The following is a 26,620-nucleotide window of genomic DNA, read 5'->3' on the forward strand; positions in this document are numbered from 1 at the left end:
TATAGGTAGGGGATTGTTTATAGCAGAATAAGGCTACAGTGGAAATAAGTGCATTAGCACCACTGATGTCAACTTGGGCTTGGTCGTTGTTTCAACATCAAACTTTGTCCCTGTTTACATTGTTATACAGCTAGATTTCGCAAAGCAAAGCTTTCTTGTTCTTTTAATGGTTTTAAAGAAAAGACTCATTATAGAGAGCAAAATGTGTTTGGTGCCACAGTGCAGTCAGATCACAGTTCTGATTGCGAAAGCTGCCAGACCAGACAGGATTTAAAAACAAAAAATCAGACAAATCGATTCAGCTTTACACACAAACTTAAACTACACTTTCTTTGTAGCAATTGTTTTTTTTTGTTTTTTGCATTTGGGTATAGCAGATCTACATAGTTTTGTTTCTGTCATTTATGTTAAGTACAGTGAATTTGTGTGTCATGAAATGCAACTCATAAATAAGATTGCCATTGCATAAAAGGTATTACCTGTTTCTTTGTTTGCTGCAAAAGAAGTCAAACAGTGTTTGACATCATTTGACAGCTTGACAACTGCAAGTATTAATAACAGTACTGGCCTAAAAAAAATCCTCTTATCCGTTGGAATATCCTTTTGAGCAGTGAGTGTCCAAGGCATTGATCTTTCAGGTCTAACCAGTTACCAAAGGCTGGCGTGATGGTTTAGAGTTCAACACCACATAGCAAATTGCCAGAACCACAATGGAGCTTCTTCAGCAGAAGTTTGCAACGGACTCCGTCAAAACACGGACTCAGCGCCACAGAGCACTGATGGAAAGACCCGAAGATGGCAGTTCAGATGTTTTACAGACATCTGAAGCTCTAAAACTGCAATTACTGCTAAAGACTTGTTCTAGTGCGCGCACACACACACACACACACACACACACACACACACACACTCCTTTTTTTGCCTGTCTATGATTGCACCAGTCACTAGGCTTTTTTTTTCTCTAAACATTGAAACAATGTAATTGTTATGAGATGGTCAATACTGTGTTGGTATAATGTTCTTTGGTCCTTGGGGTATGAGGGGTTGGGGTATGAAGCAGTGACACTAAACATGTTCTTTTCTTTTGGCAATAAACAAAAGTCTGTTCTTATTCACAACATGCCGTATTAAAGCAATGTATGATATTTCCTGGCAATATTGGGATCGTCATTCATGTACTTGATCCAAATTTCCTTAACTGCAGTACACAGCATTATTTTTTTAGTTACAGAAACCAAATGGTAAACTTCACTTCTCCAAACATATTGTCTTCCAGAGGCAGGCCCTCTGCTGGAGTCCCTTATGGAAGGGGACTTTGAAGCAGTTCTGCTGAGCACGGAAGTGACAGATCTGCTCAAAGGACATGGCGACTACCACGAAGGGGAGAACATCGAGTCCTACTTGGAGAGACGTTTACTACTGTACCTGACCGATGGCACCAATGATAACCAGACCAACAGGTACTATTAGGGCTGGGTCACTTGATGTCTATAACCGATTCAATTCTGATTCACGAGGTCCTGATTCAATTCAATTCTAATCGTTTATCAGTACATATCCATCCATCCATTCGCTTCCGCTTATCCTTTTCAGGGTCGCGGGGGGTGCTTTTGTAAACTTCTAAAAAAGTGAGTTTTCTGAATTGAGGACACTAAGATGTCCATGGTGACCCAGAGATGGACAGTGTAAATCATTGTTTCTTTCTCTCCATTCACCCCCAATACTCCTTTTGGCATGAAATATTAATTCTTTAATAAGTTCAGGTTAACATCTCTCACTTCTGATTCTCAGGGCAGAACTGTACGTGAGTAAATGTTGAATCCAGCTCTCGTTCCTTCTCGTCCTCCTTCACCCCTCATAATTTTTTGTCTCTTCCATCACCCTCCATCATTTTCTAATTGAAATGCAGCAAAACATGTCGATGGTTGTCCCTTCCATTGCCAGAGTTACTGGCTGTAGTCTGTTTTTTCCTAAAGACCTGAGTGAGCATCTCTCAAAAAAAGTTCACTTGTTTTTCTCACTTCTGAAAAGTATTGTTGAAAAATCTCTCTGCAATATTTCTGTGCAGTAAATCTGCTGTGTGTCTTGTCCCTCTGGCTGCAGGGAGTTGGCAGTCTTGGCCTTGGCTGTCTCATGTCTCCACATGTTTGCTCAGAGTAACTGGACCGGTCCTCCGGTCTCTTTCGATATCTGTGATCTGCTGACCCCAGCCCTGTTGTCATCTCAGGTATGACTTCTTCCTTCTCCTTCATCATCCTGTCCATTCTGCAGTGATTTATAGGCTGGCGAAAATTTGAACAGACCTTTGTCAAGGTTTTGTTGATATTTTTTTTCATGGGCTTATCAGTAAATGTCAACATGTATTGGAATTAAGTCAGTTAGCTTAGAAGTTAAACGGTGAAACTGTAATAGAGGAAACTTGAATAGTCTTTTGGGAAAAGCAAAGGAGCTGAGTGTCAGCTAAACTGAAACAGATATGTGTGATTTTCTTCATGTTTGGGGATGCAGGTTGTTTGAGGTTGATTGACCTTGCTGAGTGTATAAAGGTTATTGCATTATTGAATTTCAAAGCAGAATTTACACAGCAAAATCTCTGAAATGAAAAAAAAAAAAGCTTTTTGAGACAAAGTAAAGATGTGTAAATTTCAAGTCTGCCATGCAGCATCACTCTGCTGTTTAACAGAAATCCTGAAGAACCAAATCAACTTAAGATTTGTGCTTTTGTGTGTGTGTGTGTGTGTGTGTTCTAATACAATCTATTGAATTTAGGTGTTCCAGTTGCTTCTACAGGTGTAAAAAATCAAGTACCTAGGCCTGCAGACTGCTTCAGCAAACATTTGTGAAAGAATGGCACTTTCAGAGCTGAGTGAATTCCACCGGTAATGTGATAGGATGCTAAACTATCTGTTTAACACGTCCGGTCAGCTCTGAGCAGTGGAAGAGCTATAATACTGCTAAGCATTTGGAAACAAAAACAACTTGGCCACAAAGTGGTAGGCTATGTAAAATCACAGAGCAGGGTCAGCAAACACTAAGGTGTATAATGTGCTGATGTCAGTCACTACAGGCCTTCATGTGGCCTTCAGATTAGCAGTGGAAAGAGCTTCCATGGCCGAGCAGCTGCGTCCAAGCCTTACATCACCTTGGCAGGTGGAGTGGTGTAATGCATGCCACCACTGGACTCTTCTTTGTCTGGCAATCTGATGGACGAGTCTGAGTTTGCCAGTTGCCAGGAGGAAAGTACTTGTGTGACTTCACTGTCCAAGTGTAAAGATTATAGGCTTGATTTTTCAGGAGCTGAGCTCAGCCCTTCGGTTCCAGTGACAGGAACTGGAACTTAATGCTTCAACATACCAAGACATTTCAGACAATTTCATGTTTGTAAATTTGTGGGAACAGTTTGGTGGATGCACCTTTGTGCTCCAACATTCCCAGTGCACAAAGCTAGGTCCATAAAGACCTGATAGAGTCAGGATTTAGATTTGGGATGAATTGGAGCAGAAGCTGCGATCCAGGCCTTCTTGTTCAACATCATTTCCTGACCTTACATGTGCTTCTGGAAGAATGATCAAAAATTCCCATAAACGCACTCCCACACTTGCCAGAAAAGCTATAGCTGCAAAGAATGGGCTGAGATAATATTAAACTCTATCGAATAAGAATGCGATGTCACTCGAGTTCATATTGAAGTGAATACTTTTAGCAATATCGTGTAATTATGAGAGCAGACTTTTAATTGACTAAGTTATTATTTGAAGGAGTGAGGTACTTTAAATTACAATCTAAATACCATCCCAATTCCTACTGATTGGTAAGTCTGCATATTATAAAATATATCAATTAATCATAGTCTTGTCAAAGGGGGTCAAAGCTTCATTTTAAGTTGGTGTATAAAGTGACCTGAATCGAGCAGAGCCAGACGGAGCTCTGTGGACTAGAAGAGCTCAGTACTGAAGCATCTCTGGAGTCCTAATTACTTGGGTTTAGGAGATTGCTTCCCCCTGGCACTGCAGTGAGCACAATAGAGCATTTCACCCTGCCATAACACCAGAAGAGAGGACCAATCCTTTTATCAAAGTAATTTCTTTGGTGTCAGTGATTTATCTCTGCTGTCACATGAAGGAGGCTGCGGTATGAAGCAGGTCACCCAAACATGCGTGGCAGCATGGGTGGAAGGGAGGACAAACATGGCAGAGCCATAATCGTGTGGAATTAATTCTGATAAAATTTTAAAAAAAAGTTAAAATGCACTTCCGAGTCCGATTAATGTAGATGATCTTTTTCAAATGAATTGTGACCTTACCGTGTTCTTAAGACTATATATGTATGTACCGTTTTAGTCATGGGCTGCTAGGACACTTGCATAGAACAGATCTTAATGTGATGGTACTAAACACACAGTTTTTCTACAAGTTTGAGCACCTGCTGTGAAATGAGTTTTTCTTGCACTGTTGTTGTGAAGGGGAGCCTGGATTTCATCTCTAATTCATGTTAGTGAGACGAGAGAGTGTGACGGAGAGGATGACACAATGAATTTAAGTAACTGAAAAACTAAAACTGGGAAACTTCAGTAAAAGCTGAACTCGGGCTGACTCGGATCTAGCTAAACGATTGTCATTCAGTGGGTGGACAGCTGTATTGCATGACGAACGACTTTGACAAAACATGTTGAAATGCCATCTAACTTAGTGTTTGCAGTGTAATAGGCAGGTCCTTTTTGTGCCTTAATGTGCCTTTAGGCTTCTAATCAACAAAAAGTTGATTTGCAGAGCTAGGCTGAAGCAGCAGCGGCGACTCAGCAATAGAAAGAAAGCAGTCGTAATGTCAGACCTTCATTTTTGTCAGTGTGAGGACTTAATCCTAATTTCCTGACTAGGAGCCTCAGATGCTGGTTGATGCCATCCACTCCAGCCTGCTCCTGGATGGGGAATCGGTGTATAGCCAGGTGGCCAACCCCTTTCTCCTACTGTTGGCCAGGGTAATTGTCACCAAATGCTTCCCCAAGATGGATAGCCTTCAGGTAAGTCAGTCTTTCTGTTACAATGATCGTAGAATTATCTGAACTTATGTATTCATTATAAATATATGCATTCTAATAATAATTTTCATTGATGTTTACTCGCGGCCTGCAGAATCTTTTTAAATCAATTTTACAAGTCATCGTGTTGTTTCCATACATAACGAATCCATCCATCCAAAAATCTATGCTAACACTTGATGACACAATCTACACCAGAGATGAAAACTGGAGACCAACTCACATCTACTTCATAAATTTTAAGGTCACTACATCAATAGGATGTGTGTTTGTAATTGTTAAGTCTAATTGTTGAATGTTGTTATTTGGTTTCTTAAATTTGTACAGTCTTGGTTCAAGCAGTAGGATCAAAGCTATTCCTTTGTTCCTGACCACCTCTCCAGCCACTCTTTTGTTGCAGATACATGCTATCTGAAAGATCTGTTTCTTGTGTTGTAAGCTTCCTGCTTTTATGATCCTTTTGGTCAGCAGGAGGTCACACACACACACGCGCACACACACACACACACACACACACACACAGTCTCACACGCACACACACACACACACACACACACACACACAGTGCCTTGTCTGAGGCTACGTCCACACGTACCCGGGTATTTTTGAAAACGCAGATTTTTCTATGCGTTTGCACCTTTCGTCCACACGTAAACGGCGTTTTTGTTCACTGAAAACAGAGATTTTTAAAAACTCAGTTTTTGCATTTACATGTGGACGAGAAAAACTGAGAAAACGCAGCGTCAAAGGTGTGCGCATTTTTTGACGTCACACTGTGCGCCATGTTATTGTTTCGGTGAAATGAATTTCTACAATACTGTTACTGTTAATTGTACTCTCTGCAGTGTTTAAATGCTTACATATACACACACACAGTTACTGTCCCTCCACACATACGACTCGGTTCTGCTTCTATGCCCCAGCTTTGTTTACTTTTTCCCACCGAGGCTTCTAGACTTCTGATTGGCCAACATTTCTGCACGGTTAGGAATATACCACCACCTGCTGCTTTGGCATGTTCCTAGCAGCGTTTTCCTTCATTTCTGCCTGGACGGGATTATTTTTCAAAACAAAAACGTAAAATCTCCGTTTTCAAAAATACCCGTGTATGTGTGGACGTAGCCTTAGAACCATTGGGGGGGTTTACGGTGGGAGGTGCTTGTGTTGTATTGTATATTGTAACTCAGGGCCATGCAGAGACGTTTAAAGGTGCGGGTGCTCAAAGTTAAAAAGGGGCACATTGAACCAGGCTGAATAACAACAACACACATTCATCAAGAATCTAATATGGGATCGCATCATACTATATCACTGTTGTGAGGTGGCGACAAGTCAAAGCAAACGTAGCCGATGTTTTACCTGATGGGTACAATGTTGCTGTTGAGGGGTTTCTGCTGCTCCTGCTGCTGATAGTGCTGGAGGGCAGGGCTGTGCTGATCTGAGACTGTAGACATTAAAAAGTCCATAGGAGAGATGGTAGCTGATTAAACAAGTGTCATGAGATAATAACAAAATGCAAAGATTGGTGACAGCGCTTGGAACCATAAGGCAACAAAAAACTGTGAGAAATAATTTAGGCTCTGCCTGTGAATCACTCTTTGCTTCTCTTCTTCCTTCCATCCCATCATTTCATATATCACTCTCCACTTGCTGTCTATCTGAGAACAAGGCACAACTTGCTATTGCAATAAACTATAATCTAATTATCCACACCTAACAACTCTTTCACTTAATCTATAATAAAATGATGACAGGAAAATGTTATAGCACTGCCTTTAGTAGCCTCACACAGCTCTACTGTTTCCTCCTCATGTCCTTACCAGGCATGTCTGGACATTGTTATACAATGAGTAATAATTAAAAAAAATCCATCTAAATAAAACACACACATGCACGCACACACAGTGACATTTTAGACCTTCTTCAGAATACTGTATATACTATGGGCATCACGGTGCTGATCCAGAATCCTTACATTATTATTTATTACTAGAGCTACAATAATAAAGCAATGAGGAGGGGGAAGTAATAAATATGAAATAATGTATTTATGATGATTCCATTTGTTTCACTATCCACTCTGTGCAGGGCAAAGCTTATTACATGTTTAAACTGTAGAGATACAATAATTTTACTGCTGTAGAATCCAAATTTTGTCTTATTTAAAATATAAATCTAATATAATCTGCTTCTTAATGTATGTTCTTTAAAATACAGCGTGTTTTTTAATATATTATAATTATAATAATGCATAATTATGTGGACATGCATATTAGATCGTTTTTTAGTGAAATATAATCCCTCCAGAAAGACAGGAAAAGCCCGGAAACTTACTTTAAAACTAAATATGTTCCCTAAAACGGTGACAGAGCTACAGACCCATGACAGCCTTACAAAGGTAGCCAGCAGCTATGACCAGCACTACTTGTGCAGTTAATAAAAGGACAGGTAATGTTTGTCGCGCTGTTGCACACACAGCACGCTCGTTTGTTTCAGTTCGTCAAATTGCCACAAGACAGCTGACCAACGTGTACATAATAAGCTAACACTCCTGTGTGCTATACACTACAGTGTACGCTGTACACCTACTTACTGGTTTTGTCGCATCAGTCTGTGTCTCTGAGTTAACTTGTGTTTCTCCTACAGCTCTGGACCGCAAAAAATGCGCGTGCTCTTTGTGAGCTCGTTCCCGGCTTGTAACCAGCGCGTTCTGCCGTCAAGAGCGATCATTGGTTAAATGTGATCATGTGACTGATGCAAGCCAGATCCTTTTATTTAGCAAAACTGTGATTAATAGTATATATTATTGTTGAGGGGCACAGACAGGACTCCGCACGCCCACACACATAAAAATAAATAAATAATTTTTTTTAAAAAGTTGCCTCAACAAAAGGGCACTTTGGGCACCCATCAGGAAAGGGGCGGGTGCTCAAGCCCCTCCAGCCCAACCCTCTGCACGTGCCTGTTGTAACTGTCATGTCAATAATTAGCTACGGGGACAGCTGCTCTTTGAAGGATTTTGGGCATGAGACAGGTTAGGAGCGTGAGCTCCAAGAGCTGGTTCTTGACCAAAAACGTTCCTCATTAGCGAGTGAAAAACCGGTTGAAGATGTTCTGTTATGTCTTGTTTTCTTCATGATGAATAAGTCCCTAAACTAGCGGGGCTTGTGGAAACACAGACCCAACAGTAATAGTTTGAAAACATTTGTTTTACGTCATTGATTTAGATCCTAGTGGTACAGATCATGTTCCTTGCTATCCATCAAGGCCCATCATTATTCACACTGAGTGGACCTAATTTCTCTTTAGCATAAGGTTTGAAGGAAAAAAATGTGAGTGCATACTGATTCATTGAGACGGGCAATTAAATCTCCATGTGACTGTGCATCCTCGCTGACACATGAGTAAGATTTTAACATGGTTCACTTGCACTCTACCAGTGTGTGACAAGAATGGGAGGTTGCAAGTTGTAAGGAGGTTTTGGTGTAAGGGGAAATAAAACACTCTTCCTGTCTCTCTGCCACTTTCTGTTCTGTTCAGATGCAAAAAGCTAAGGAGTGAGCTGTTTTTAGTGCATGCTCAGCACTTAGCTCCAGGATGCAGCACTCTAAATGCTGGTGTTGTATTTGTCCTGAAGGCGCCTCGAGATCAGCATTATGTGTTTATTTATTCACCTACACTCTGAGGGGAGTGCTTGTTATAACATTAAGAACAGAGTAAAAATGTCTTCCTTTAAACACATATTGCTATGTAAAAACACTTATCCTCACTAACCAAAAACAAATTGATAATGTAAAAATAAAAAATGAAATCAAAACATTATTGTGATGTAGTTTCCAGATATGTTGATCTTTAAACATTCAAGCTTTTCAGTAGATTCCCAGGCACACAGGCTGGAACTGTGACACAATACTGTTTGTATCATGGCCTCAGTCTTGCCTATCAATATTTTAATTGCATTATTTTAGATGGTATTTGTGGTATTTGTGGTCTTCAGACTAACAAGCAAGAAACTGAAGAGTGCAAGAAGCTTAAGCACAAATGATCTCATCTCTGTATTAATTAAATCAGATGAAATAAGCTACAACCCTGTTGTCAGAGAAGTTGGGTTGTGGCTTTCGTTTAATAAAAACTTGACTCACTTTGTTCACATGTACATGCAGCTGCTGCCCTGGTGGACCCTTCGCTACATTAACCTACACCAGCAAATTCTAGAGGCCCGTTCCCCACAACTCTTCAGCTTGGCCCAGATCAGCATGGACAAAGGTCTGTTTGTTTTTTGTTATTGTTATTGTGTTGTGTTATATGCTCGTGAGTGTATGTGGAAAAGGTTATTTCAAACCTAAGTGAGCATTTAGCCAGTTTACCACATCAAGCATCAGCCGTTTCAGTGTATCCGCACTGTGTGTGCTCACCCTACAGTTGTTATGATTTGGACAAATTGACTATAGAGTTGTTTCCAGTTACGTCTGTGGTGTCAGAAGTAGTGAATTCTTTGTGGTCCATTAGGACTACATCATAGTCAGCAGTTAACTCTGTGCTGCTGATATCTGTCAGTATCTTATATAACTGTTAAATTGGCTGATGAAATTAATACACATTTATTGCGTACATGAAACGTATAAGAAAAATCGTGAATTGCACTGAAGAAATGCTCTTTGTTTATAAGCAGTTGTTTAATCACACTGTGTTCCTGTAATGGAATTAGAGTGGAGAAAATCTCAGTATGTGAAATAACTCTGTTCTGCATAAAGCAAAGCTGCTCTCCCTTTCCCATCGTCCCAGCAGAGCTTTTATCAGCATTTGGATTGTTTATGTAATTACTGTTGGGTTTTTTCCACAGCCTTTCCAAATGGCTGCTTGCTGGAGTTTGTTGTTTAAAAGCAGTGGGTTTGTTGGAGCGCAGTCTGTTGTGTGGCAGTTAACAGAGTGTGAAGGGCGAGCCGACTGCACATACTACAAAACATACTGATCCATATTCCAGAGGAGCAGTTGGACACGCTGCTTTTACGAGTGGTGTGAGCAGAAAGGTGAGGGTGATGCTGTGACAAGCATGCACATCTGTTGTCTGCCCATGGAGGTGCTGCCATGTCTGGCTTGATTTCCTTTTGTTTGGTGCTCAACAGGAATAATTTTGCTGAATTAATTTCCTGAACATTTTTACTGTTTATTAACAGTTGGCCAGTTGCTTTTAATTATAACATTTGTTTTTCTGTAAGGACATTGTTTGAGACTGTGTCTGCATGTTTGAAGGTGCCCACTGATATTGTCACAGCTTAGCTGATCAGAGTAGTTGTTGGGTTAGAATAGAGAAAACACACCTATAAATATCTACAAAGGGTGTGTGTGTCTGTGTGTGAGACATATTTTACATATAAGTCTATTTTAATATGATGGGTTGAGGTTATTGTCACTTGGAAAGAACAAAATCAGCAGCTTTAGGCACTCAGCACTTTGAGATGGCTCACAGTTTGTACCAAAAATGTTAAAAGAAGTCCCATGAAGCTACAAACATTTGTGATGTGTATGTTTTGCAGAGATATACCATATAAGTAAGCAAATCAGTATGAACACTGCATGTTTATTTGCTTCTGTGAATCAAACTGTAGTATATAACTGTGAACACGATGTGCTCGCTTTAGTCAACGTGCAAATAGCCAACCTGCGACAGCGCAGTAACACCTGTTACAAATGATCCTGCTAGCCAGCTGATATGGTTGGCTTTGCTTTGCTTTGCTTCTGTTAGTAAACTTCCAATTTTTGTTTTTTTTAACAGAAGCCATTGCAAATGATGTGTTCTCTGTCGGTATTTATCTTGGCCTACAGAAAGTGTTTGATACAGTAGATTATTCAATTCAATAAAAAACTTTATTGATCCTGAAGGTTGACCCCGAAGGAAATTGGGTTAAGGCTGCCGACCTTTGCCAGCGCCATCTTACCCTTTCGACCATACATACATTACACAAACATCACATGGGGTAGACAGGTCAGAGAGGTATAACAATGGAAAATGCACAACATGAGGAGAGATGAGGAGAAAAAAGAACTCCCCCCAGACTGAGCTCCAACGGGGAGATCAGTTTGAGAACAGAAAAAAACACCTCAGCACATAGAAGATGAATCATCACATCTCACAACATGGAAGACATAAGCTTCGAAGGCGTTTGGAGGGGGTGGGGGGGTGAGTGTAGGTCTGTGTCTGTGTCTGTGTCTGTGTCTGTGTCTGTGTGTGTGTGTGTGTGTGTGTGTGTGTGTGTGTGTGTGTGTGTGTGTGTGTGTGTGTGTGTTCCATGTTCAGCCGAGAGAAAGTGTCCCTTCACCCGTTTAAGCAAAAGTCAACAATCTTCGGTCGACTCGGGTGGCCTTGAAGGAGGGGGAAGAGAGTCACAACACAGTCTTGTTATCTAAAGGAGAGAATTGTTATTCCTGTCAGCTTTTGCCTTGAGCATCCAGCTGGCACCAGGGGGGCCGCATGAGATGAAGATGGTAGCTTTTTTGGTTAGTGCGAACAAACTGTTTCCAATTTTACAGTTGGTCTAATGTCCGTCGCTGGTCACCAGGTCTCTCAATTCCTGTTGTTCTTCTTCAAGATGTTGTCCATATTGCAGAGCCATGAGCTTCTCCAAGATCTTATCATTATTGTGTTCCAAAAAAAACCCCACAGTCTGAGTACTCGCAACCCAGCCCATCGTCTATCATGTTGGCCAGCCTTGTGGGATTTTGAACAGCTGTAGCCGCTTCTTGTTCTTCGATAAGCCAGGTCTGAGCCAGCTCCAATCAGCCAGAACTCTCTTATCATGGTTCCGGATTGGTAGATGTCATTCAAAGTCCTCCATCGAGAGTGTCGCCAGACACACGACGCAACCGACCATCAAGTATCCGGCAGCAAACGTCTCTGCAGGACAATCAGGCTTTCCCAAGCCCAGGAGTTGTCAGTTTCGTTAAGGGACCAGTTGATCAAATCCATAATTCTTCTTTAGGTTTTTAGAGAACAAGTCTGGGAGACTCTCTTAGGGTTAGAGAATAAGCAAGACTATACAAAGACATGAGAAGCCAACCAGGAAAGATAAGGGAGAGGGAGAAGGAGAATGTGCGACCGCCTCCGTCAAGAGCCAAGAGATAATGTCAGTTGTCAGTTATTAAGGAAATTAGAGAGATGTGGAATAAGAGGAAGAGCCTGTTCCTGGTTAAAGCTCATTTGAAAAATAGACAACAGTGTGTGCAAATTAACAAAACTGTGTTTGAATTTAGAAAGGTTCAATGTGGGGTATCTCTATGACCAGTGATTGGTCTAAAACTCTTTAGACTTTACATTAATGATATAAACAATTTACTAAAATGAGTAAATTGTTTAAATGTGTTATTTTTGCAGATGATTTAAAGATTTAAAGGATATTTTGTGTGCAAAAGAACGTGAGTATGACATTCTTAACATGTGGTTTGATATCAACAGAAAACTCAATTCATGTTTTTTGTGACCAAAAAAGGATATAAAGAAAATATTGAATTAAAGGTTTTTAATACCAAAATTAAAACAGTCAGTGATGTAAAATCCTATGAACAACATTTTCATTATGTTATAGGGAAAATGTCAAAGTTATTAGGTGTTCTTTATAACACTAAGCATCTATTAGAGCTTTACATATAATTTCCTGTTCACTTGTATTTTTTTCTTGTGTGGAGTTGTGGGGGTCGGCTTTTAAAACAATAAATTTAATGCTTATACTACAAAAAAAAGAGTAATCCGAGTCATTAATAAGACTGGTTATGATCACACTGAGGCACTGTTTCTAAGGTCACACATAATGAAAGTGAACGATTTGGTGTTTTTAAAGTAATGAAAATAATGTTTAAGCAAAAAACAAGTTACTCCTAAACTGTGTTCAAAGGTTTTCTCAATAATTTGACAGATTTTTGTCATTTTACTGTAACAAAAGCAAATAAAGAGATTAAACAAAGGTGTACTTCTGTTGTTGGGGTTTAATTGTCGAATGATGTTGATATGTGTTTAAAAATAAAAAATTCAATTCATTTGCAGTCTTTAAAAGAATGCTCTACAAATATATTTATTGAGGGTTATATTTGAGATTATTTTGTTTGTTAATGTTAGTCTTGTCTATTTGGAAAGGTAGGGTACCTTAAATGATAAGGATGTTGGCCAGGCATAAATATAACCAGGGCTGCACATAAGTGGTCCGCAGGTGCGCATTCGCTGTCAAAATAAAAGAACGAGGGAATGAGACTGCGCTTTCCTCTGTCCATTCCCATCAACTCCATGCTCAGTGTGTCTTTTTAATGTCTCATTTCAGGGCCTGAGTTCTTCGAGCAGGGTTGTAAGGAGCATAGATATATTTGGTTCATGCATAGAAAAGAAACTGGACCCCTGGTGTTTTTCTCAGTTAATGTTATAATTTCTTAGTGTCCATCTACTTTGACAATCTCTGAACATTTTAACTGCAAAATCACGTAAGATACTAGCTAATCTGTGTTTCATGTTCATCCTCACTGGAATGTTCTTCCCTTTCCTTTTACAGTGCTCAAATGCCAGTCTGTGTTATCACAACACAGAAACCTGGCTATTCAATTCCACCTCGAGTGCGTCTACACTAGTCTCACCTACTATGAGTACCAGCCTGCCAAGGAACACATCGAGAAGGCTCGGGAGCTTTCGGGGCTCACCATCAACATGACTGGTAACTGAAGTACACACCTGGAGAAAAGAATGCTGAATTGACAGATAACCATAGGAGGCCTGTATAATCAGGGAGAGTTGACAAAAGGGAGTCCTACATGAAACACAATTTGACAGTTTAACAAATTATTATTAGCATACCCAAAGCTACTAGAGCTGGAGAATTAGGCCTCCAATAGTTTAGCCCAGCGGTCCCCAACCCCCGGGCCTCGGACCGGTACCGGTCCGTGAGAGTTGAGGCTCAGGTGTGAAATGTATGGTTTTCAGGGTTTTTATCGGTTTTCAGCGTTATTTTGTTATTGTTTTTATCGTTTACTCGGTTTTCCTTGGTCTTTTCACGTGTGTTATGAATAAATTTTCTTTTTTTTTTCGGTACCGGTACTAGTTTTATTTTGTTTATCTGCGACACCTTAGAGGCCGGTCCATGAAAATGTTGTCGGGCATAAACCGGTCCGTGGCGCAAAAAAGGTTGGGGACCGCTGGTTTAGCCCATGTTGAACTCTTGGAGATCTTATTGTTTAGGAAGGAGCTTTAGTTTTAGTCAGTGACTCGTTATTTCTCAAATTCTACAAACAGGATAAAGTATAAACTATTAGCTTCTTAAGTGATAAAGTAACATTAACCTTGTGCCTTGGCTGTGGCTCATCTTTCCAGTGTACTGCAGTGCTGTATTATAGGACTCCATGAAGTACTGTTCAGTTATCATTTTACACCCGTGCAGCTTTTAAATACTTATGCTGTATTTTTATATTTTAGTTCCCGTTTTGGTAAATGGGCTGGTTCTTTTATAGCGCTTTTCTACTCTAACTGAGCACTCAACGCGCTCATCCATGTTCTTTCTATGTAAGTAGCACTAACATTCACACACGGGGTTCATATCTTGCCCAAGGATATTTGGCATGCAGACTGGAGCAGACGGGTATCGAACCACCAACCTTCTGATTAGTAGGTGACCTGCTCTGCCACCTGAGCTACAGCCACCCCTTTTACCTTTATCTTATCTTTTATTAAGAACAATTTAGCCCATAAATTAAACTTCTCAGATATGTTATTTTTGCTGCAGTGTCTACACTAGTAAGATCTTTTTATATAAACTAACATAACTATTATCTTTCTCACGGGCATTTTTTCAATCATTCAATCAACTTTCATTTCAAAAGTTATAAAGTTGATGTGTGATTTTTTTTTTTTTTTATTTGTAAGAAATTGGTATTCAGAGATATTCAAGAAATCTTTAGATGTCAGCTGCTGTAGCTAACTATCTTTTTGCTAACTTTATATTCAGCATAACCTCATAAATCCTAGATATCCTTGATTTCAGATTTGGGTGTGTTGAAGTGTGGACAGAGCAATAGTTGTCCAACATTCTAAGCTGGACTGACAACATGTTGTATTATCAAATATTTGTTGAATAATGCAAATGCAGTTACCAGTGGTGATGCTGAATAAAATGTCAAAATTTAACCATAGTATATCTAAACCTTTTAAGCTGATTTCATCTGTAGGTGCCCTTGGCAAACGTACCCGGTTCCAGCAGAACTACTTGGCTCAGCTCATCCTTGAAGTCAAAAGAAAGCAGGACCAGCCTTGTCAGATCAATGATGAGGCAACTCCCACCCCTACACCTCAGGCTAGTCTTCCCAAGGTATGAGCGTCTGTTTGTCTTCTTCCCAACGCTGTTTCTGGTACGTGATTGTTTGACACTTTGGTTGTTCGGCTGACTGACCGTTGAGCCTCTATCTTCTATGTTTCACACACATTTATTTAAAGTTCGGTAACTTGCAACATGTCCCTTAAGTTAACCCACTTACACACACATTGATAACACATCGTCTTTTCCACCTTTAAGCTAATGTCCACACACTCTGTGTTAATTTACCTTTCAAAACTGAGAGAGATTCCATGACACCGATGTGTTTATTGTTGGTATTTATATTCGTGGTTAACTTGAATTAACCTTTTTATTTTGCCTTTATACGCTCTAAGACCATTTGTACTTGAAATGTCTCTCTTATTCAGTTTCGTGATTGCATAAGTATTTGAAGTTTGATGTGTGACTTAAATTGGATATGTTTGAGTTTAATGGCAGGGGCCATACTATAAACAGACAAGAGTCTAACCTTGACTCCTCTAAAAATGGATAGCTTATGGAAGCTGTCTCGTTGACTTGGCAACAGTCCGCCCATTTAACCTTTTCTGCTAGCCAAACTTTACAGAGGTGCAAATGCTTTTTAATACCCACCCTCATCAGCAGAGGGGGGTGTCTACTTCTGGACCTTTTATAATACCCCGTGAAACCTGTTGATACTGTTGACCCTGTTAGTTCTCTGTGCGTTACAAGTTCTCAATATATAGACCTTTAACTCAATCTTTCTCCTGAAATGGGAAAAGAAATGAAAATTTTTATGCTGGAATGCAGTTAAAATTCATATTCTACCTCTAATACTTTGCATGTGCAAGACCAACAGCATATCAGGCAGGTGTTGTCATAATATTTTTGATTATTGACATGCACATAGTCATGCATACGTAAGTCTTTATAGAGAGGCATGGTTTAGGCTGCATCAAACCCGGTCCCTGTAGCCTTTTGGCATATAGGTTGCCTACTTAACCAAGTGAATGATAACTGACAGTGGCTTATGAATCTGATTGATGTTTGGTAGGTAACCAGAACCTGAAGTAGCAAAGCAACCTTAAACCATGATGTTGATACGTGGAGTTCCCATCACTATGCATTTGTGTCACAATGACGGGTTTTGTTTGTTTTTGCACACTGTTCTTCTAAAATTGTAGGAAAAGTTAATATTAGTTCACCTGCCCAATGAACATTGTCTTAGAAATGCTCTAAAATGTACCATGATACATTGTGTAATGTAATGAACTCACATTTATTTAGCACTTTTTTCTAGTCTTACTGATCACTCAGAGTGCTTCAACTACTTTCTTTTTAACCTCACATAAATAGTTTAGAGTTTGAAGTGGGAGCTATCATCATCTGAGTTGAACGCTAACATCTGAACCAGTGTACCACCCACTGTGTCTCCTTCATGGTGTCCGTCCACACTGTTCTTATTATTTCTTTTTTTTCTTGAGATGAATATAAAATTTAACCTTTTTTTAAAACTGTATTGGTTTTGCTGTGACCCAAGTTTTTGTAAATGGTTAAGAACTTTTATTTATAGAGAGGAGAACCTGTAAAAGCCCAGACTGTTAATAAATTAAACGAGCAAAGATATTATGATCCAGATTGATTTTTGCTGGGGTTTTTTTTGAGAATGTCAGAAGAATGTCAGTTATCCTTGTTTCTATTTGATATGTATTTGTACAGTTACTCAAAAATCCTGGGTCTAGTTCTAGATTAAACTTGACTTTAAAAGGTAACCACTTCTAAGAGCTACCTCTCATGTGGTTTTCATACCTCTGGTATAGATTTGTCTGACTTTGTGTGTAAATCGGCTGACAAAACAATCCTTTGCTATCCACTCTGCCAAAATCAGATTGTCCTCCTTAGTTCGGTCCTCTTTAAATTTATATTAAGTTTAGTTTATTTGTGTGTAAGAAAGAGATCTTGGTGTGTGTGAAAAATAAAATATCACTTTGCTTCCCTAAATTCCCTCTCTGGTGTTTCCCAAAGTTGCACAGTCAGATCTCTAGTGCCTCAAATGTGTCAGCCACTTCATGATGAAGTACTGGTCAGATGCCCACCACAGTGTGCTGACACACACACTCTCGCACAAAAACACCAACAAGCAGAAAAGAGAAGAATGGTTACTGTCTAAATGTTTCATTATGCTCTCCAGGCAGAGAGAAACTTGCTTTTAAATGGTCTGTAAAGCACAGAGATTTAAACGATCTCCCACACACACTGCACAATGACTGTCTAATTTCCCTCCATCATACCTGGTAAGTCTCCCATTCATTCTTACGCTACGCAGGTTTGGTTTTAGGTCCCTACACAGTCAATCACTCTCTCTGGCTGACTCCTTTTGTTCTTTTTGCCAGCATTGTGTGCTTACATCGAGGTGGTTTATTTACCTCACACTGCTGGATGCTGTGTAGTCTGGCAGTGAGCTCGGGCTGGGTGATTCATTTCATTTTCAGACAGGAATTTGACTTAAAACATTAACATTAAAAGCAAGATAGTCAAGCGAAAACAATCACTGTAACACATTTCATTCACAGTGATGGTCTTGATCTGTTACATGTTAAGGAGATCCGTGTCCTCTTGTGAACTGGATGTAAAGTGGATCGTACAAATGTGAGGCAGGGTGGTTGTACCCTGCTGGAAATGTGTTGTGTTGTTGTCATAGTAATCCTGCTTAGTATCCAGAGATTCAGGCATCTTGTCTGTATAATTGGATAAGGAAATGAAAAACCCTTCTAATCTAAAAGTGTCACCAAAACCCTCCACTTTTTTTTTGCTAGAGTTTTATTGTCTATGTTAACATTGTTTTGGAGCACAGAATAGATAGAATAGAATAGAATAGCCTTTATTGTCATTGTACAAGTACAACGAAATTGGAGTGTCACTCCCTTGGTGCAAAATGCAAAATAAATATAAATGTAAAATATAAAAAGTACAATAAAACAACTGTAGTGCTCAGACAGGGTGGCCAGGCTGAGCCTTAGACTTAGGATAAAAAGCTTAGATAGTCAGGATTCATGCTACAACTTCCTTTGCATTAAAAGGAGCCACTCTGTCTGTCTGGTATCTGATAAAGTGTCAGCCTCTGGTGGTTTTTCCTATCATGTGTAACTGGTATGAGATTGTTAATCAGATCAAGAACATGGTAAGAGATTATATACGTTGTCTGGCTTGTTAAGACCTAGAAAAAGTCACAATGGACAGAACCGTCTCTCAAGCTTTCTTACTGGGGATTTATCCTTCATCTGTAAATCTATGCTATGGTGACACACACCCCTCTTAAACCCTATACTGTAACCTGTGACCTAAACCGATATTAAGCCATATTTAGACCGCAGAGGTCTAAATCAGGTGTAAGACCTGATTTGTCCCCCTTGATGGACAACGATTCATATTTTCTTTTTTATTGATCTGATCTGATTTATTCTCTAATAAATTCAAAATCTTCTTCAAAATATTAGCTGGAAATTCACAGGAGGAATCAATGGTACTCAGCAGGCTAATAGCAATAGTTGCAGACTGCATCAGCCGGATGTGCATTCACTCTTCTAAGGTGCACATTAGGTTTCAGAGTGGTTTGCAGTTCCTATTGAAGCATAATTCCCCAGTTAGTCATCTGCCATTCAGAAGTAGCCAAGCCAAAAAACTCTCTTTCTGATTTGTAATAATTGCAATAGTTCTTTTTTCCCCCATCAATTTCCCAAATATTTCACTTACTAAGTATTTTTGTTCCCAGCTAATCACATATTTCAAGCTAATCTAACATTAAACCATAGCAGTGGCAAAACACAATTACAAAGGTGGAACTTTTCCTTGATCTAGGGGCTAACATTTCACTGAAAGCTGTCAGGGACATTTTGTTTGTTGTGTTTTCTTTTGCTAACAAAAACCTTATTAGCTATGTAGTTCAGTCCATGTACATTCCAAGATACTGGTAGTTGGTGCTAAAGAATTTAGGAACGAGACACTGGTTCTAGCTTATATACATTTTCTGAAATCTTTCGAACCTTTCCTGTAGTGCGCCCATAGATCTCTTAGTCTTGTAGCCATGGCTCAGGTCCAGTTCCTTGTGCTATGTTCAGACCACTAATACCCTCATTACTGGCGGAGGGGAGTAAATTGTCTCAATCAAAGCTTTCATTAACTAGAGCACAGTCTCCCCATCTCAAGTGGATAGAAGGAAAGTAGAGAGGCAAGGAGTAGGAACTGTTTATCACTGGCCAATCAAACCTAGTGCCAACTGGGAAACGGGGCCATTTCTGTTGCTGTGGGTCTGAGTGGACTTAGAAGTCAGATCCAGGGCTTCTTTTTTTTGCTGATGCCAAACCACATTATCACAACAGAGGATTTGATTGAGTTTGCTCAGACCAGAGGAATGCACTTGCCTGTCGCTGACAGTTACTGATCATTAAGTCCAGAATTTTTGAATAGCTCATAATTGGTAAAGTAGTTTGAGCCTTAGCTCATCCTGGCTGCATGGTGTTCTTATGCAGGACTCTAAAAATTCAAACTGAGTGTGTACACGTGTAGGTGTTGAAGGTTAAAGATGTTATGTCTGAATAACCTATCCATATAGGCCTACCCATTAGCTTGTTGGTTGGTAGGTGCAAGGCAGTCTGTCTTAATGAAGCACCTCAATTACCAAAAACATCTTTAGAAAAACGACATATTTACATATACTGATTTTTGTGCCTTTATTTCTGATACCTATGAGTGTGAGTGACATGTGACATGGTTTAATCAAATGTGACTGTGCAATCATCAGTGTAGTGACAAACCCAATTAAATTAAATATAATTAGACAAATTCAGCTTTGAAAGCTTTGGAAGTGGAACTTGCACCTTAGAAGTTTTGTTTCTGGGGAATACCGAGCTAAATATTATTAAACCAGTACTAATCACCTCTGAACCTTACCCTCTTAGCCATCGAACAGCATCTCTTTTTAAATATATTCTGCAGTTAAACAGGTCTTTTAAATCAATTCATTTCTAAGATCTTTCAAAGATCCAAACTATCACATGTAATAGGCTTATAGTTGTATGGTTGGTATTTCATTCCAGTTATTGGTCCAGTGAGAACTGCCCGTCCATTTGAGTAAAGCACACCCTGTCTGGGCAAAAAGATTTTCTTTTAGCAATGAGGTTGATCAAAAATGCATAAAGTTTATACGTTAAAGCACTGCATTAATGTATGGTTTAATATACCTTATATTCTAAAGCTCTTTAAGAATAGGTGAGGTGCAAGAGAACATTTCTCTTGATGCAGAGATACTATGGGTCGTTCCTGAATGACATAGCATATCACCTTATCGTCTTTAGAGGAAGTCCAGACACTCTTTCAGTCATAATCCACTGCATGTGGCTTGGCCAGTAAATCAGCTGTGACTTCATACTCAGCTGTCTTTACCACAACAGACCTCAGTTTGGCACAGAAACCTGAGAAAATTGAGGCCTAAAATATGGAAGTCCTAATTTGCAGCCACTGTGTGGCAACCTACCTCTACCTCCAATCTATGTGACCACATTAACAGAATCACTAGTTACCAGCAGTTAACTGAAATCTTGATTGTTTAGCTTATCTTTGAATGCTCAGTAAAATGAGTTATTTTCTTGCTAATATCCATATTGAAGTGATGGCCCCAAGTAGCAGCATGCTTGAGACAGTCTTCAAATTTAAAACACTTACCCTTCTTAACATTGTAGCTCCAAGCAATTTCTGAAAAGTAATGCTACATTCAAAAATGTATGCTTAGTCGCTTGGCAGAACCTTATAGTCTTCATATTCAGTGGTTTATGGCTGCTGATTGTACACATTGTGTTTCTTTGCCTACAGGACTACAGTCTGGGGGATGACACACTACTGGATAAAATCAATTTAGCAGAGCCAGATCAGTACCACTTGCCTGACCTAACTGCTGAAGAACAGGCCGTCATCCTGGGTATCTGGTAAGTCTGCTGCCTCAGAGCTGAACTGTAGCTGTGCGTAAAATTGCAATTAGAATTGTTTAAAACAGTGGGAAAACCACAAAGAGTGCAGGTATATTGTAATACATAGAGACGACGGTAGCCTCATAAGGAACATTGGATTAATAGTTCATCTGTTGGATGTCAGAAGAAATTGTGCCTCAGGCCTGAAGACTGAAATAATTTCTCACCATCCTGCACATCTATTTCGATCTAATGATCCCCTCAGTTCAGCCCCTGCATGAATATATGCCATATTCTAGGGCTGCTCGATTATGGCAAAAATGATAATCACGATTATTTTCACTGAAATTGAGATCTCGATTATTTGACGATATTTATTTAACAATAACAATGTATTAAATAATGGCTTAAAAGATTGTCAAAAAATAATATAAAATGGTGTGCAAATACTGATAACAGTGCAAATGTTTGCAATATAAAAAATAAATGAAAAATGTAAACATCTGTGTTTAGTGAACTTCAAAATACTGCATAATATTTATGCATACAAATAACCAAACATCAAGGCAAGCTGTGTAGCCACACAATGTACAATTGCATCAAACTGACATTGAGGTATGTCCATTTGTAGTGTTGCTCTGTAGTGCAGCTACGACACCGTAGCAAAGTTTACTCACTATGTCTTGATCCACGTCTGACTCCGTGAACCCATAATGTTTCCACACCACTGAAGCTCTTTTACCTCTTTTCAACCAGCGGCATTCTTTCTTCAGCAGCCATTATCCTCTCCTCTCCAGATAACTTCTTCTTAGCTTTCTGAGCTTCCCGAGCTTCCCTCGGGTCTTCTTAATTGTTGTGACGGTGTTCGAAACCCAGAGAGGTGCGCTCGATTTGCCACACAGCAGCGCGAGAGTAAAGCACGAGGGAGGTGCTAATAATCGGCTCAGTTATTTTTAATGATCGTTGACAGTCCAGATCGTTTGCAAATTTGAAATAAGGTTTTGTGTTCTATTTGGTCAACAGTGGTCTTTGTTTTGGATCTCTCCCATAGATGCCAGTTTTGCCCAGTCTCTTTCACACTGTTGAAAAATGAACAATGGCCATAACTGTGGAAAGTGAGACCTGCAGTTCTTTAGATGTTCTATGTTTTTGTGACCTCCTGTTCCAAATTTTCCCCATTTGTCGATGACGGCTTTCACCATGGTTTGCTAGAGTCCCAAAGTCTTAGAAAGGGCTTTGTTACCCTTTCCATACTGATAGATGTCAATGACTTTGTTCTGTATCTCTCTGAGTTTCTTTAGTTGGAATAATGTGTTGCTTTGTGAGATAATTTGGCGTACTTTATGCTTTTTTGATTCTGCAGGTCTGGCAGTGAAAATGTGGTTAATCAGAGTTGATGGAGGTCGGGGGGATTACGCTTTCACATTGGGCCAGATAGGCAACAAATACATCATTGTTTTACACATTTTGTATTTGCTCTGATTATCTTTGTTTTCTTCTAAACTTTTTTTGATCTGAAATTTTTCAGTGTGACAAATATGCAAAAAAGGTACAGTAGCAAGATACAACAGAAGTACACAGTTGTGCAGTTGTGGGGGGTGAGGGAAAGGGACAGAGGACAAGCTGTTGGAGAGAGAATAACTGTGTTAATGACATGAGATGATGGTATATAAATCCTTCATGAGTGGGGGTAGTAGAGAGGAAATGCTCAGTGCATCTTGGGAAGTCCCCCTGCAGCCTGAGCCTATAGGAGATCAAATTAAGTTATGGTTATGGGTCACTTGATCTAGCCCTAACTTTTAGGGCAGCATCACTCGGAAACTGTATGTTTCTAAAATGGCGATATTGTTCAGATAAAAGAGGCAGTCCTACAGATCTGTTTAATATGTGAGTTGGAGTAAGTATATGGTTATACGTCATTTTTGAGAGGGTTTTTAAGCCAAACACAATATATCCTCAGTTTTGACTGAACTTAGAACCAACCTTCTGATTAGTAGATGACTTGCTTTACCTCCACCAGGAACAGATGATAGCATATGCTAACACTTAGGGCCTAGCAGAGCAGTGTGTTAGCAGTGTGAGCAAGATAAGATAAAATGACAAAAAAAGTGTTATCAAAAATGTGAGCAAGTGTGTTACCAATCAAGACACCTTAATAGATAGCCCATGACTATCTGGCACTGGGGCTTGCTGAACTTTGGCCCTTATGGGACATGATTGTCGCGGGTGGAGGATATCCTGTGCTATACGCTCCCCACTCATCTTTACTGTTTTTAAGTCTCTCTTTTTTCCTCTTCCTTCTTCTATTTATCTCTTTATTTCTTCTCTCTTTTGCTAACCTGGCCCTCACCCCCTGTCAGCTCTGGGGGTGAGGGAACCTCATGATCTTTTATATTTCATAAATATGTGACACACCAGACAGTTTTTCAGCCTTTAAGCCCCAGGAGTTTGCATGAGTTAGCTGATGTCGTCCCAACTGTTTTGCTATGTTACATAGCTATAAATTCTGCCTGGTAACCAGGCAGAGCAGTATTAACTTACATAAACCAGAAAAAAGCCAATATGGGGTCAGCATCAAAACCAAACAAAGGCTGATTCTTAAGATTGAATTATGTCTGTCAGTGGTGTACTAAGGGCTGTGCTCTGGTCTTAGATGACAGCCACTGGAATATAGTGCAGTGGGTACTAAACTGAATGTGTGACTGTGTACATTTACCACCTGCACAAACATTTTTCCAGAGTCAGTTAATAAGTTGTATGTTTTCCTATGTAAAGTTTAGAGTTCATCAACACTTCTTTTACCCAACCCTTTCTTTTTTGTGTGACCTGTGTTTTTTTCTAAATTTATAGCTGAGACTGTTATTTGTGAACGTGTTTGTCCTGATGGTTTAATCCAGGCAAAAGGATAAATAAAATAGAGACTAAAATGTAATATATAAAAATAGTTATCTTCACAGTAACTTGGTGATTAATTTTCTATGCTGGTGCTGGAACTGAATGGGCCAACTGAAGGTCAGTGGAGCAGTCAGTGAGATTGCTAGGAGATGATTGATGAGCAGCAGGTCTGTTTAAATTAAAGGAAGATCTGTACACCCTGATACCACTACAAAACAGTGTTAAAAACAAGTCTCTTGTATAGTGTGTGTCTTCCAGAGTGTTAGCAGACCACATTTATTCAAAAATCAAGCTAGGTAATCATTTGACATTCAACCTAGGATAGAAACCTTGAGAAAATATAGATATCGCTAGCTCCGGGACGTCGGGCTAGCGATTTTGCGAGCCCTGTATAGTATATTTATACATTTTAATAACTTGTCTTTATTGTCACTGCTTTTTGTATTAATGAGTGCTAATCCCAGGATATACTCAGTATTTATTAATTCCTTGCCAAGGGCTTAAACAGCAGAGACTCTGGTTATAAATTCTCCATGGTCCCTTTAACTCTGGGAATGTGACCTTGTCTGGTTTCTCTTTTCTCCCTCTTGAGCTCTTGGCAGATCTGAATTTTACCTCTTAGAAAAAGTACTTTTAAAGCTCCCTGTGGATTCTGATTAATTCCCACGCTGACTTATATATAATAATTAAAATAATTTCTAACGGTCTACCTTTTATTGATTGTAACAAATCATAAATCATTCCCAGGAGTTTGCATGGTGATGTTATCCACATTGGCTCAAGAGTTGTGTAAAAGACCATTCTTGATCTTGGAAATCGGTGGTCCGAAATGTAACAATCCAGCCTCCCCTCTAGTTTGCTTGTTGGTCATCTTGGATGACATCACTACTGAGATGAATAAGACTGTACTCATGAACTGGAAAAATAAAAATAATCTTAATTCTAACCAATATAGAGACTGTCTGATAGATCATATTAGTTTTGAATACAGCCTCTTCCACCACTATAGATCAGTCCTTCTGGGCTCCTTTAGTCGGCTCCATCACCTAGTGGGGGGTGTGTGTGTGTGTGGGGGGTGTCCGCTTTCATTACTGTGGTTGATGCGGGGGTAGGTACGGGCTTGGGGTGTCTGGGGATTCTCTAGGGACAGGTTTCTTGGCGGGCTCAACCTCGGGCTGTGTTCATGACCTGGATGGGGCTCTGGTGGCTCTTGGATGGTGTTTTTCTGGCGGCTGCCTGGAGGGTCTGTTTTGGCGGACGTAGGACACTGGCCTGGTAGCCTAGCTGCCCCATGGTGGGTCTGGGGCAAGCTTGGAGACTTGGGGTTCTGGGGGTGCTCTGCCTCTCTGCTGGGACTCTGATAACAAAAGGTTATCACAATAAAACAGGAAATAGGCATGGGAAACTAAACGGGGGCAAAGCCGAAAGCACCGGGTCAACGACCCAAATTCCCTGACACACTGCTTTGTAGAAAATGTTTGTTTGACAACTGCAATCGTAGGGGATCTGGTTAATTAAAGCTCAAGTTACCAGTTGTTTTACTTGTAAAATAGGATATTTAATTAATCTTTCCAATATTTATTCACAAATATTTTTGTCTGCAGCACTGACTTCCAGAAGAATAACCCTGTGCACAAACTAACAGAAGAAGAACTCCTGGCCTTCACGTCTGTAAGTCATTGTTTACTTTTTTATGACCAGCATTGTAAGTTTTCCCTGTAATATTAAAGAGAAATGACTTTGGTAGTATGCCTTGCCTTTTTTAACCCAGCCGACACATACACTCCTCTGATTAACAGTGAAACTTAGAATTAACAAAATGAAAAATAATGCAGCAGTGTATAAATCACTATTTAGGCCTCATTCATCTTGCTTATACAGGCAATAAATGAGATATGTACAACCAGACGTGCAATTCGATTGGTAAACATCCTAAATGTAAGTTTTTCAGCAGAGTGCTGAAATTCTGATGAAAATGATGAAAATATCATCGTACCAGCAAATTGAAGTGGACATACAACGTAAGCCACAATACAAAAATGATGAAGTGGCTCACCCAAAGGTGAGCAGTAAGAAAGCTGAGCTCATGTTGAGGGAAACATAACCATAAATCTTTAGGGACACTCCCGAAAACAACCAGTGATTTTTATGAAGGCAATTCCTGAAAACTTTAATGTAACTTTTTGTAGTGGCAGACAAACTGTAGTGGGACCACTACTACGATTTTATCTTTATGATGATGTTAGTTGGAAGATATAATTACACGCTAATCAATGTATATTTATGAGTACAACATAATTGTTTAATTAAATAACCTAAAAAAAACCCTTTTTAAATAAAGCCGTATTTGAGATGAAGAATATTGTCACCATAATTCACTCTGGAGAGCATACACGTCTTCAAAACTTCAAACCTTAGCTTTG

At 39.6% G+C, this 26,620-nt stretch overlaps 1 protein-coding gene across 2 annotated transcripts in view; it reads left to right on the top strand.

Moving 5' to 3' along the window:
- ttc27 (tetratricopeptide repeat domain 27) overlaps positions 1-26,620 on the top strand; it is an 86,286-nt gene that overhangs the window by 6,169 nt on the left and 53,497 nt on the right. For both annotated transcript variants that reach the window (XM_087850427.1, XM_087850428.1), the window contains exons 2-9: positions 1,277-1,460; positions 2,104-2,227; positions 4,877-5,020; positions 9,202-9,304; positions 13,573-13,731; positions 15,236-15,375; positions 21,208-21,320; positions 25,802-25,868. In XM_087850427.1, the coding sequence (XP_087706553.1) occupies positions 1,277-1,460; positions 2,104-2,227; positions 4,877-5,020; positions 9,202-9,304; positions 13,573-13,731; positions 15,236-15,375; positions 21,208-21,320; positions 25,802-25,868 (1,034 nt within the window). The remainder of the gene's footprint in view (positions 1-1,276; positions 1,461-2,103; positions 2,228-4,876; positions 5,021-9,201; positions 9,305-13,572; positions 13,732-15,235; positions 15,376-21,207; positions 21,321-25,801; positions 25,869-26,620) is intronic.

The sequence above is a fragment of the Neolamprologus brichardi genome, chromosome 13 (genome assembly GCF_056152115.1).
Source record: "Neolamprologus brichardi isolate AB-2024 chromosome 13, ASM5615211v1, whole genome shotgun sequence".
Taxonomy (NCBI): Eukaryota; Metazoa; Chordata; class Actinopteri; order Cichliformes; family Cichlidae; genus Neolamprologus; species Neolamprologus brichardi.